We start from the raw sequence: 13853 nt of genomic DNA on the forward strand, positions 1-13853 counted from the left end.
AGGTTCTATGGAGGTTTCCATCACTATGGAGAAGATATGTCTGTTGCAAGAACAGCAGCTGTGTCCAACACACGTACTGATGACAACGGGAGCTCTGACCCAGCTCCTGCCAACCTAGCAGTTCGAAAGCACGCCAGTGCAAGTAGATAAATAGGTACCACTGTGGTGGGAAGGTAAACGGCGTTTCCATGTGCTCTGGTTTCCGTCACAGTGTTCTGTTGTGCGAGAAGAGGTTTAGTCCTGCTGGCCACATGACCTGGAAAGTTGTCTGTGGACAAATGCCGGCTCCTTCGGCCTGTAAGCGAGATGAGCGCCACAACCCCATAGTCGCTTTTGACTGGACTTAACCATCCAGGGGTCCTTTACCTTTTTTACTGACCATACCCTTGCTTAAGCCTGATTGTTTTCAAATCCACAGCACTATCTTGTGTAGAATACTAACTACATACTTTCTCTTTTGGTCATCTCCAATCTACTCCCCCCCCCCCCCCAGGCAGAGCGTTACCCAAGAGGTATTGAAGGGAATTTTTTTTAATTGACCAATGATTATTATAAATAGATAAAAGAGGATTTTAATAAAAGACTATTGTGAGAACAAGTTATAATAATGTATAAAAGTCATAGCAGAAACTGGTACTTGTACAGGAAATGTGCAGGGAGAAGGGATGAATGAATTTTGAAACAATAGTTGGAAAAGTTATCGTACTGGGAGCAGCAATGGAGGGAGTAAAAAAGAAGGAACATCTGGTGGGTGGGAAATCAGCTTTTAAATTTGTATTAAATTTGCATTGATTTGCATCAATCTGGAGACGATTTGTTAAAAATTATGGAAAAAATCAAGAAAAATAATTGGCAAAAAAAGTAGTCTCCAATCAGTTTGATATAGACACAAGCTTCTGACATTGACTGAGCCTACAAATTAAACAATATGCTACAAGTATGGGTACCTTTGTCCCAATTCAGAGGCATACAGTGCCTGATCTTGTGAGTTTCCATTCAGGAACTGTTTACTTTTCAACTGGGTAGTGATCCCCTTGTAGAGTAAGTTGTAGCACTTAGCATTTACCTAACATGCCATGACACGGGTGGCACTGTGGGTTAAACCACAGAGCCTAGGACTTGCCAATCAGAAGGTTGGCAGTTCGAATCCCCGCGATGGGGTGAGCTCCCATTGTTCAGTCCCAGCTCCTGCCCACCTAGCAGTTCGAAAGCACATCAAAGTGCAAGTAGATAAATAGGTACCACTCCAGCAGGAAGGTAAACGGCGTTTCCGTGCGCTGCTCTGGTTTGCCAGAAGCGGCTTAGTCATGCTGGCCACATGACCCGGAAGCAGTCTGCGGACAAACGCCGGCTCCCTCGGCCAATAAAGTGAGATGAGCGCCGCAACCCCAGAGTCTGTCACGACTGGACCTAATCGTCAGGGGTCCCTTTACCTTTACCTTTACTTTACTTTCCTGGGAGTAAGCCCCATTGAAAACAATAGGACCAATTTACACATAAGGGATACTCTTGAGGCACAGTATCTCTTTATGAGGTAACAATGTTTCTTCTTCTTCTTCTAAATAAGTGAGCCTATTCTTTCCCCATGAGGCTGTTACAGTGAGCATCCCTTGCATTCTCATCCTTCCTCCCCTGGGGACAAAATATATTGTTTTGAGCGCTCATAAAAGGATATATCCTCACAGCAGAAATGCAGCCTTGAGGGAAGCTGTGCACAGACAGCAATCAATAAATAAATCAACAAAAGCACGTTAATTGTGTTATAAACTGATCGTGGGGTGGGGAAGAAGAGAACTAAATCAACGTACTCTAAATATTTCATTTATTCCCTCTATTGCTGCATCCTCATGCATTCATGCCTAACCAGGCGCCTAGTAGTGACACGGGTGCCAAGATGTCTGCTTCCCTATAAACAACGGTTGCAGGGCAAACCAATAGCTTTTCCCTCGACAAAGGGCAACAGTAGTGTAACTTGGCTAATTTCTAGAGGGAAGGAAAGATTATATCAATGTGTCTGGCTGTGGTCAGAGGGAAAATGACAGCTATCTTGAGGTAAATCTCAAAACAAGAAATTCCTTGACAGATCAACTACAGATGCAAAACACACTGTGCACATTAACAGGCTCAAGTCTGCCTTTTACAAATACATCTTCCAGGAGTTTAAAAACAAATTTCAAGTAAAGGCCAAGTGAGAGTATCCAATATAATTAAAGAGAGGCCAAGTGAGAGTATCTAATATAATTAAAGAGTTTCACTGTACATAGCCCAAAAATCATATACGAGTATTTTCTCCAGATTATGGGAAGGACTGTAAAAAACAAGAGAATTTCACAGCTTGATAACAATGTGTTCTATAGGTTATTCAAGGTTAGCAAATTTCAGTGAATTAAGCCCTCTGCCACCAAAAGTCTGTGCTTGTGCCCACACTGGCTGATGTTTAAATTGAAAGGAGAAATCAAATGGATGTTCAAGGCTTCTGTAGTTCCAATAATATAAGCCACCCGGAAAGTTTGTTGAAGTGTGGCATATAAAATGGGCAACATTAAAACACGACAAAACTGCTCATTTATTGGAAATTGCCTGCAAGGAACGGATGATGTGGATTTTCTCATGCATCCCATGCGAAGCATATTTATTTTTTTATTTATTACAAATAAATATGCTTAGCATGGGATTTTGAGTTTATAGTTAGCTGGTGCATTGGACTGATATACTGTCTGCTTGCGCGATCTGTGTGGAAAAGGAATGGCAGTTTGGAATGGATTGAAGGAAGCCTTCAAAAGCAGCGATGCAAATTTGCCCTAACTCAGGATGCTTGAAGAGTCTGTGGATGCTGATAGGAACTGACCTCACTAGCCTGTAGATTTCAGCTACCCGCTGGCTTTTGCAGTTCCCAAATGTTCCAACGCAATTCGCAGCTCAAAACGATGTCTCAAAATGCAATTAGAATTCAAGTTTTCATGCAGAGTTTCAAGTTTCATTTAATGGGGAAATGGGACAGAACTGACGTATGACTGAACACATGCAAACGCAATGAGTACTGAAAATAGATTGGTTCATTAATGTTCCATAAGTTTTATTTTACCCTTTCAAGGAAAAGAAAGTTCCAGAATATACACAACATTTACTGTTTCCAGCACCTAAGCCATAGAAAATACATTTTTCTTCCACTGGAAGAGTCAACACTTCAGAATAAAGAACTGCTTAAATCAGATTTAAACAGAAGTTAACAAAAATCGGCATTAATGCATTATAGTGCTTTTTCATTAACAAACACTAGTTTAATACTGGGGCTAATCTTTGAAGCAGTCGTTAGCCACTGTAGGGCTTGCACTTCACAAGGGATAACTTTATGACTAGCTATTCCAGCATCTCACTGGTTCTTCTGAGATGCTCAGAACAGGACTTTTGAGACCAATTTTAGGGCCTAGTGCAACAACCAGTCCCAGTCCTTCTGAGTCAAAGCAGCATGTCCTTTTTAGATTTAGCAATCTGACTGACATCAGGATGGGAAACCTACAGCCTTCCAGATATTGTTGGGTTCCAACAGTATCTGGAAAGCTGCAGGTTCCTGATCCCTGAAAACAAAAATGTTAATTATCAGCCCCTTTTTATTTCTTGAGCAAATTTCTGTGGACACTGCAGAAGTGAGGTTTGCTGAGTTTACTGTGAAAGTTGAACAGGGAGTTTAAAACAACAACAGGCACTATAAATTTTATATATAGCACTGTCCTTTGTTTCAGCGTTTAGTCTTCCTTCTTTTGAAGGGCAAGCATCATCATCATAAGGCCAATCATGGTTATGAATACCAGTCTTAAAAGAGTTTTCACAACAGGTAGAGCAGTCCACAGAGTGCAAAGAAACAGCCTAGGAAGAAGCAGCCCATTGTTTTCTTTAATCTTTGGCCGTTTGAAAGTAAATGGATCCATTCCTCTTCCTCGCTTACAGCTGAGAAACAAAATAGAAATGGTTAGTTTGTTAACAGGGGGACCTCTCCGCAAAGAATTTCAACAGATTGTGCAATTTCCTCTGCTTCTTTGCAAGTACTTAAGCTAAAGCTAACATCTGTTGGAAGCCAATCACAGATCCCATTCTCAGCTGAGAGGTGCAAATGCGGACCTCTTTGTGAGCCAACTTATCAGCTCTTGCAGGCATTAATCACAGCATAATCAAATGTAAATACAAACCACAAGGAAGTTAATAGAATGCCTTTTATTTTTAACCCTTTTCTCACAAGTAAAGGAAATAAACAGATTAATACCCCAAACCTACAAGGATCACATATATTACACTGGAACTTCTAAGTTTAAAGCCATACTCTTTCCTAAACCATTTATAGGGAGGAAAAAATACTGAACACTCTGATTAGTGGGGCTGCCTTTCAAAATAAAGGCATTAAGAATGGAGGTGCTGGACTAAAGTTCCCAAGCTAGATAATGCTGGAGACAGTCCTGTACTTTTAACAGCCTCAGGACAGACAGAAATTCAACTGAGGAAGTTCTTCCCCGAAATAACCTCTTCTGTTGAACTCCTGCTCCTTACAATGTACTTAATTGAACTGGGAGAATCATTATTTAGTGGGGGATGCATTAAGGATCACTCTTTTAGCATATATTTTACATATAACTAGCAGTCAAGCAAGTGTGGAGTTAGTTCCTGATATAGCCTAATTGCTCAATGAACTTTGTTAAGATAAGACATTTAAATAACAGATATACATAACTGACTGGCTTTCATAGATTTCTGAGGCCAGAAGGGATCATTATGATAAAATTTAATCTGAACTACTCCAACACGGCCCATTCCTTAAATTGCTCTACATGCCTATACAGTGGTACCTTGGGTTAAGTACTTAATTCGTTCCAGAAGTCTGTTCTTAACCTGAAGCACCACTTTAGTTAATGGGGCCGCCTGCTGCCGCTGCACTGCCGGAGCACAATTTCTGTTCTCATCCTGAAGCAAAGTTCTTAACCTGAAGCACTATTTCTAGGTTAGTGGAGTCTGTAACCTGAAGTGTATGTAACCTGAAGCGTATGTAACCCGAGGTACCACTGTATTTTGTTGGCAAGAAAACTTTTGAGTCTTATTTTTTGCTTCCATCAAATATTCAGCTGGAGGGATAGGAAAATTTAAAACTAGAAATAGGGGAAAGTTCCCTAGTGTTATGGTATGTTGTGACATTTTATTTGGAAGTCTTTCAAATAGCTTGGAGAAAGGAAGCTACATTGAAATAACCTTTGTTGCTAAGCTCTCAGAAACAAGGAACCTTCTGGAAAGGTAAATAAAATGGAAGCTCACTGGTGACAAGTCAGAATGATGAAGGACCATCAATATATAGCAAATTAGCAAAACAATAGATTGAAGTTTCATCTTACCACAGTTTCGCGGAGATAGACAGTGCAGTTCACCAAAAGCACACCGACAAAGATGGCAACTCTTTCGTATCCACTGTCCATGTTTGAACACGCCACAGTTGCTGCCAAGGACAGATCAGAAGGTTCAGAATTAATTAATATTGACATGTTATCATCATCACCATCGTTAAAACAGCAGTATAGGAAAAACTTAAACCCAGGCCAGCAGTCCACAGAAAACGTAACATAAAAGAATAACCAATTATAGTTTAGAAATCCTGCTCTGTCTTCCATCCTAATCATGCCAAAGAGCACCAGCCTCCAGTGAGCAGTACGAAGGTAAATACAGTGGTACCTCAGGTTACATACGCTTCAGGTTACATACACTTCAGGTTACAGACTCCGCTAACCCAGAAATAGTGCTTCAGGTTAAGAACTTTACTTCAGGATGAGAACAGAAATTATGCTCTGGCGGCGTGGCGGCAGCAGGAGGCCCCATTAATGGTGGTGCTTCAGGTTAAGAACAGTTTCAGGTTAAGAACAGACCTCCGGAACGAATTAAGTACTTAACCAGAGGTACCACTGTACTAAAGGGAGTACAGCTGTAAAGATTAAGTTAAAAGAAAAGAGAGGATGACAATTAGATGAAATTAAGGGTAAGGATTTGCTGAACTAAATTATTGAAATGGGAATGCAGAAAGGGGAGGTATGAGGAGGTCGCTGAAGTAGGATTTAAGAAATTAAGGTTTTGAAACTATGCTTGTTCTTTGTTTTTGTTTGTGTTTGTGTGTTTTGTTGTGTTTGTTGTAATTTGTAAAATCCTAATAAATATTATTTTTTTTAAAAAAAACAGAGGTACCACTGTAGGCAAAAATTGCCTCCCCTCCTCTGTGTCTGCTGCATCAAAAGCTTTTCCATTGAATTCACTGGTCTTTTTTTTCCACCAATTGACCCAAATTATAAGCAAACTACATCTCTCCAGGAACTCATGTCTCCCAGTCAGTTTCCTTACCTCTTTCTTTGATCATATTCACAGTATCTGCCAGTGAAGTGTTGGGGGCATGCACAGAAGCTGCCCAGGATGCAAGTTCCTCCATTTTGACAGCAATCCCGCTTCAGCGTTTTACCTGGAAGTGAATAATTCCACGGTTTACTAAGAAGCAGCCCCTCTTTGAACCTACATTCTCACTTGCCCCACCAAGTCTCCCTGGCTGCCAAAGGTCTGATTTTTATTGGCCTTGAGGGGACAATAAAATTAGCTGCCTGTTAAGAGTGTTTGCTCAGTTAAGCCCAGTTTGTTTAGATAAGGATTAAAAGCACACTACTAGGGATTACTCAGTGGCCAGGCAGCAACCCCCTGGCATGTCTCTGCTGAAGAAGCTTGTGGACTTCATATAAGTCCACTTTCCCAGAAGCAGACCTCACTCATCACTTAAATAAATGGGTTTTCTTTGAAAGTAGCATGACAGACATTTGCCAAAAAGAATGAAAGTCAGATTTTTCTTATGACCCTCTAACAAAGACTGGTCCTGGATTTGCAGATTTCTGATGGGTTATAGTTTAGCTCAGGGGTCAGCAAACTTTTTCAACAGGGGGCGGTCCACTGTCCCCCAGACATTGTGGGGGGCTGGACTATATTTTTTGGGGGGAAATGAATGAATTCCTATGCCCCACAAACAACCCAGAGATGCGTTTTAAATAAAAGGACACATTCTGCTCATGTAAAAACATGCTGATTCCCGGACCGTCCGCGGGCTGGATTTAGAAGGCGACTGGGCTGGATCTGCCCCCCCCCGGCCATTAGTTTGCCTACCCACGGTTTAGCTGAAAACAATGAACTGAAATAAAATTAACAAGCACATGGCCTTGTTTTTATGTGACATTAATAGCAGAATAACATCTCACGCTCTTCTATTATCCCTGGGTAGAAAGAGTATTTCTGATATAGCTCAGTATAGCTCAGTGATTGACCTAAGCCATAGACATATTACATGGGAACTGCAGCACTTCCCCGTAGGAACACTGTGGTCCAGCGCCAAGGGCCTTCTGGCAGTTCCCTCACTTTGAGAAGCAAAGCTACAGGGAACCAGGCAGAGGGCCTTCTCTGTAGTGGCACCTGCCATGTGGAACGCCCTCCCATCAGATGTCAAGGAGATAAAGAACTACACAACTTTTACAAGACATCTGAAGGCAGCCCTGTTTCGGGAAGCTTTTTATGTTTGATGTTTTATTGTATTTTTAATATTTTGTTGGAAGCTGCCCAGAGTGGCTGGGGAAACCCAGCCAGATGGACGGGGTATTATTATTATTATTATTATTATTATTATTATTATTATTACTAATAATTTATTATTATTAAGATCCTGTTCAGATATACAACAGCATAAAAACTGCTTGAACCACCATGAAATATTTCCACAGAATTGGCACCCATGAACATTTGAGTATTAAATTAGATGTGGCACAAGGGTTGGGGTTAATTGACAGCAGATTCCCAATGGACACATGTGCATTTATTACATTTTTATCCCACCCTTCCTGCAAGGAGCTTTAGAGGTGTCCCTCAGTTTAGTCTCACAACAACCCTGTGAGTTAGGATAGGTTAAAAATTAGGCTGCAATCCTGAAAACACTTAGGTAGAAAGAAGCCCCATTGAACACAATGGGTTTTACCTCCAGGTAAACATATCTGGGATTGCATTCCCAGGAAGTTTGTTGGCAGAGCGATTTGAGTTTGGGCCTCCTTTGCTCAAGACTATATACATTTCAAAACTCTATACCAGACTTTTTGTCTCTGCTATTTCTGCAAATACAGATGGCTGGGACCAGTTGGAATCCAGCAGGCCATCTCTGCTGTTTATAATGATTGTTTTGGCAGCATATAGAGATGGCAAATGACATTGCTACCTACTTTCAGTAAGACCAATGAAAGGCACTATTGGCTTATTGAGGTGTTTCCTGCTCTCATAACTCTGGTTCATCTCATTGAAGATATTTAATGTGGTGAGTTGGTCTTTGATGTCATCCTTTGGGACTGTGGCACCAGCAATTTCTCCAGCATCCTGTCTTTGCTCGTGTCTGGACCCTTATAGGAGAAAAGGTGATAAAAAAATAAGATGATATAGGTTTGTGTGTTTTATTAAAAAAGTGCACACATTTAACAGTGTTGAGACAAAAAAAAAATAGACAGAAGAAGAGGGAGCTTCTCACCTTTTCCAAAGTGAATACTTTGCAAGGCCAGAGTCACTGCTAAAATAAACCTAGAAATGCAAAATCAGAAGAAATAGCTTATATAGAAAAGGGCTTGAGAGAAAGGTACATGCCAAGGCATGTCTACTCAGAAGTAAATCCCACTTAATTCAGTGGGACATGACTCCCAGGTACTTTATTTAATAAAAAGGTTTCCATGCTATTTTTTTCTTTTGCAAACAAGAAATACCAAAGTGGTTCATGTCATAATAAACTCAAACGATATCCCATAAAATGTCTCATGGTGTAAGTCAGTACATAGGAATGTCATCTTAATTGTAAGGTAAAGAATTCAATACTAAACACACTGCGTGACAATCGGCATAAGTCATACTCAAGAGTAGACCCACTAAAAACACTTAAGTGCATTGATTGCAATGGCTCTGCTCTAATAATGGCTTAGTTGGCTATCACCCACTAAGGAGTGAGGCTGCAATCCTTTTGCTGCCTACCTAAGAGTAAGCCCCATTGAACTCAGCGGGACTTACTTCTGAGTTGACATGCTTTTGTACTGTGCTGCAAGTCAAAACTAAATTCAATGAGACTTCAAGCTGAAAATCTTACTCTTAAAAACTAGAGTAAAGCAGCTGAATGGCTCAGCCACCACAGTTGCCAAATGAAGGATGCTATCCTGCACATCCATAGAATCCTAGTTTAACAGCTGCATTCTCTTTCATAATATCGCTAGGGCATCTGCTTCCTAAATACATTTGTAGTCTAATTAGTAAAGCCTTCTACAGCTCTGTCAATTACCATTTACTCTCGCTGGAGCCAAAATAGCAAGCTTTTGAGTGTCTAAAATTTGTTTAGAATTTGCCTCTGTGCATGCAAAGATTAAAAAGGTGCCTCATTGAAGTCAAGGCAGTTATAGGAGAGGGAAAAAAGCAGACTTACCTGGTGTTTTGTTTCCAATACATTTTCCTGCCGTTTTTTAAAAGGACCTTTAGTTCCAATGCAGTTTCCAAGGGAGGGCTCTTTAGGCTGTTCTGTGTAGTTGTCTGTACACCAAACATAGAAGGAGTAACTATAGCAACAGAAAAAAGGGCATATGTATGTATCTCTAGCCTAGAGCATCACAGGACAAATATACGGCTCCTAGTAGCTCCTCTGCTGGTAAATGCTTTGCAGAGGTACAACCCATCAGTTCTAATCTCTCTGAGCTGACTGGTTCCTACCCCTCCCCGAAGATACATAAACACTTCTGGCTGGAGGGGGAGAAGTCACTCACAAGCACAGCAGGCGGTAAAGTTGATTCTTCACTAGGAATCTGCTTTAGCATTGGTCTTCACCTAGTGGGTGCAATGCTTTGCAACATCATCAATGTGAACATGGTATCTCATCACTTGGGAATTAGATTGAGTCTAGCATATGGATTGCACACTATCTATAAGAAGACTTTAATGTATTTTTAATCTTTGTTGGAAGCCACCCAGAGTGGCTGGGGAAACCCAGCCAGATGGGCAGGGTACAAATCATATATTACTATTACTACTTTATGGCTATAACAGCCAGCTTCAATCTTTCTTCTTCTTCTTCTTCTTCTTCTTCTTCTTCTTCTTCTTCTTCTTCTTCTTCTTCTTCTTCTTCTTCTTCCACTCCTTAACTTGTGTAGCATCTCGCCTGATGTAGAGTTTAAAGCACACCACATTTCCGTGCCTTTTAGCTTGGTCCTGCTGAAGGCATTGCCCAACTCTGTGTTTTTCTTTCTGTTTGCTTAAATATTATTTTTAAGGGAGAGGTCAAAAGACTGGAATTCGGTGACCGGACACAAAACTGAAAAGGGGGACTCCAAGACTTTAGTAGTGGTATTGAAGGCAGGATTTTGGCAAGCTATAACTTATCCCTCTTCTACACAAGTGCTAAAGGTACAGAGGTCATATTTCATCCTTTGCATCTTACCACCATAGAGATGGAGAAAGATGGCCACATATAGGATAGCTTGGCAAGAGGACAGGTCACTTGTAAGTTGTTACTTAAAGGTAAAGGGACCCCTGACCATTAGGTCCAGTCGTGGATGACTCTGGGGTTGCGGTGCTCATCTCGCTTTATTGGCCGAGGGAGCCGGCGTACATCTTCTGGTTCATGTGGCCAGCATGACTAAGCCGCTTCTGGCGAACCAGAGCAGTGCATGGAAACGCCGTTTACCTTCCCACTGGAGTGGTACCTATTTATCTACTTGCACTTTGAGGTGCTTTTGAACTGCTAGGTGGGCAGGAGCAGGGACCGAGCAACAGGAGCTCACCCCATCGCCGGGATTCGAACCGCCGACCTTCTGATAAGCAAGTCCTAGGCTCTGTGGTTTAACCCACAGCGCCAACCGCATCCCAAGTTGTTACTTAGCTTTTCGCTTTTACCTGCATTTTAAAAATTGACTTATTTACTTCACTTTTCCTTTAGATTCTGCTTTCCTCCCTTCCATTTCCCCCTCACAACAGCCACCTTTAGGCTGAAAAACAAACAACTGGCTCAAGGTTTCTCAGGGAGCTTCATGGCTGAGTGGAGATTTGAACCCTGGGTCTCCCACATCCCAGCCTGACATCCTAACCACTATACAGCACTGCCTGTCATAAAAAGGAGAGTGATTAAGAAGACTCTAGACAGGGAGCTGTTTCTGAAACCCACCCAGTCATGAAACAGCTTGTCAAGGAAACTCCACGAAATGAATGGAACCGTTATGCAGGCAGTGCTGGATTTATATCTAAGCTAAACAAGCTATATCTCCCCAAAAAATTAAAGGAAAAAACCTGGATGTACATTTCCAAAATATAAGATAACAAACAAACAAAATAAAACCTACCTGGCTTGAGAGCAGTACATGTGAAAAGGATCTAGGAGTCTTGGTTGACCATAAACTTGACATGAGCCAACAGTGTGACGCGGCAGCTAAAAAAGCCAATGCAATTCTGGGCCTCATCAATAGGAGTATAGCATCTAGATCAAGGGAAATAATAGTGCCACTGTATTCTGCTCTGGTCAGACCTCACCTGGAGTACTGTGTCCAGTTCTGGGCACCACAGTTCAAGAAGGACACTGACAGACTGGAACGTGTCGAGAGGAGGGCAACCAAAATGGTCAAAGGCCTGGAAACGATGCCTTATGAGGAACGGCTAAGGGAGCTGGGCATGTTTAGCCTGGAGAAGAGGAGGTTAAGGGGTGATATGATAGCCATGTTCAAATATATAAAAGGATGTCACATAGAGGAGGGAGAAAGGTTGTTTTCTGCTGCTCCAGAGAAGCGGACACGGAGCAATGGATCCAAACTACAAGAAAGAAGATTCCACCTAAACATTAGGAAGAACTTCCTGACAGTAAGAGCTGTTCGACAGTGGAATTTGCTTCCAAGGAGTGTGGTGGAGTCTCCTACTTTGGAGGTCTTTAAGCAGAGGCTTGACAACCATATGTCAGGAGTGCTGTGATGGTGTTTCCTGCTTGGCGGGGGGTTGGACTCGATGGCCCTTGTGGTCTCTTCCAACTCTATGATTCTATGATTCTATTCTATGATACAGCAACAGTGTTTTCTGTTGTGTAGGCTCCTATGATGTAAGTAATGGGCCCCGCCTGCTAGCCTGCTCCCTAAAATATCACTGGTTTGCTCATTTCTTTATACAGTCATACCTCATGTTACGTTTGCTTCATGATATGTTTTTTCAGGTTGCGTCCCGCGGCGACCCGGAAGGACCAGAAAGGGTTACTAAAATAATGGTTTCGCCACTCACGCATGCACCGATGCGCAAAATGACATCACGGGCATGCGCAGAAGCTGTGAATCATGATCCATGCGTGCGCAGACACGGGTTGTGTTCCTTTCAGGTTGTGAAAGGGACTCTGGAATGGATCCCGTTCGCAACCAGAGGTACCACTGTATAGGGTGCCTACATTCTGCATGGACTGGTCGCATGGCAACATGTGCAAATGGCTTTAGATACCTATTAGGTCCATAAATTATCATATAGCATATATTTAACACAGAAAACAGTGGCAATTTGTTGTTGACAAAGGACAGCTGGACATATAAAGGGCCCCATTACCTTCAGTAGCTGAGGGCCTCATCAAACCTAAATCCGGCCCTGGGGTGAGGCGCTGTCTTCTTTCCCTGCCCTTGATGTTGGCATGGCGGCTTCTGTTGGCATGACTCCAGTGTTGGAGAAATGGCATTCAAAGCCCGCCCCCCACTGTGTTGAAATAATGTGGGTGGGTAGGATCCCTGCTTGATCCAGGAGATAAAATTAGTACAGAGTGCTGCAGTATAGGTTCTGACAGGATTAAGCCCCTGACAGCAAAATAGCACCTCTGCTCAAGAGATCTGCACTCCTTGCTGATTTGCTCCCGGGCCAAGTTCATGGTGGTTAGGATTAGCAACAACTTGGGACCCGTTTAATTGTGTGATTGCCTTATCATGGCCACTTCGATCTGCAGAACTGTGACTGTTACAGGGATTACATTATACTCATTTCACGATTACTGGAAATGATGACTGTAAAAATCTCTGCCTATTGGCAATGCTCTTTCCTGCTTAGAACATTGTTGAAACAAGCCTATCAAGGCAAGCAGAATGCTGGCATGTGATTTAATCTTTTTATGCTTCCTGTTGATTACCATTATCTTTTGAATGTTTTGGAACACCTGCTTTAAACTTGCTTCTTGATAATTTTACGTGTGTGTGTGTGTGTAAACCACTTTGAGTTGTTATTGCAATAAAGTGGCATATACATTTTGAGTTTTTGACACGTGACTAAACACAGTCATACCTCGGAAGTTGAACGCCTTGCGTGTCAAACGTTTTGGCTCCCGAACGCCACAAACCCAGAAGTGAGTGTTCCGGTTTGCGAACGTTCTTTGGAGCCCAAATGTCCAACACGGCTTCCATGGCTTCTGATTGGCTGCAGGAGCTTCCTGCAGCGAATTGGAAGCCACACCTTGGTTTCTGAACATTTTGGAAGTTGAACTGACTTCCGGAATGGATTCTGTTCGACTTCCAAGGTATGACTGTAGTGGCAATGCTGCCGTGTGGCTTCCTCTAGTCCTGAGCCTGGTGATGGATTGGCACTGGGTACTACACTGGGTACCTTCTCTCAGCCCCCAGGGCCTGGTTGGCTCAAGATAAATCGTGACATGCTGCTGCCACTTCTGCTCTTCATTTGTTTAGATTTTTCAGTGGGTAAGGCAAATAAGTTTCATATATATACAGTATATATTTTGGGCTCCATGATCACTGCAGATGGTGACAGCAGTCACGAAATTCAAAGATGCC

The 13853-nt window shown here is 42.1% G+C and overlaps 1 protein-coding gene across 1 annotated transcript in view; it reads right to left on the bottom strand.

Annotated features, from left to right (window-relative positions):
• Nucleotides 1–3178: 3178 nt before the first annotated feature.
• Nucleotides 3179–13853, bottom strand: part of LOC308597773 (cryptic protein-like) — a 442052-nt gene continuing 431377 nt past the window's right edge. Inside the window, exons 5-10 of the mRNA XM_081213877.1 lie at nt 9497–9626; nt 8564–8613; nt 8265–8438; nt 6367–6481; nt 5376–5476; nt 3179–3948 (exon numbers count right to left, since the gene is read on the bottom strand). Coding sequence (XP_081070003.1) covers nt 3827–3948; nt 5376–5476; nt 6367–6481; nt 8265–8438; nt 8564–8613; nt 9497–9626 — 692 coding nt within the window. The 3' untranslated portion in view covers nt 3179–3826. The remainder of the gene's footprint in view (nt 3949–5375; nt 5477–6366; nt 6482–8264; nt 8439–8563; nt 8614–9496; nt 9627–13853) is intronic.

Source organism: Podarcis bocagei, assembly GCF_964188305.1.
Source record: "Podarcis bocagei genome assembly, chromosome: 11".
Taxonomy (NCBI): domain Eukaryota; kingdom Metazoa; phylum Chordata; class Lepidosauria; order Squamata; family Lacertidae; genus Podarcis; species Podarcis bocagei.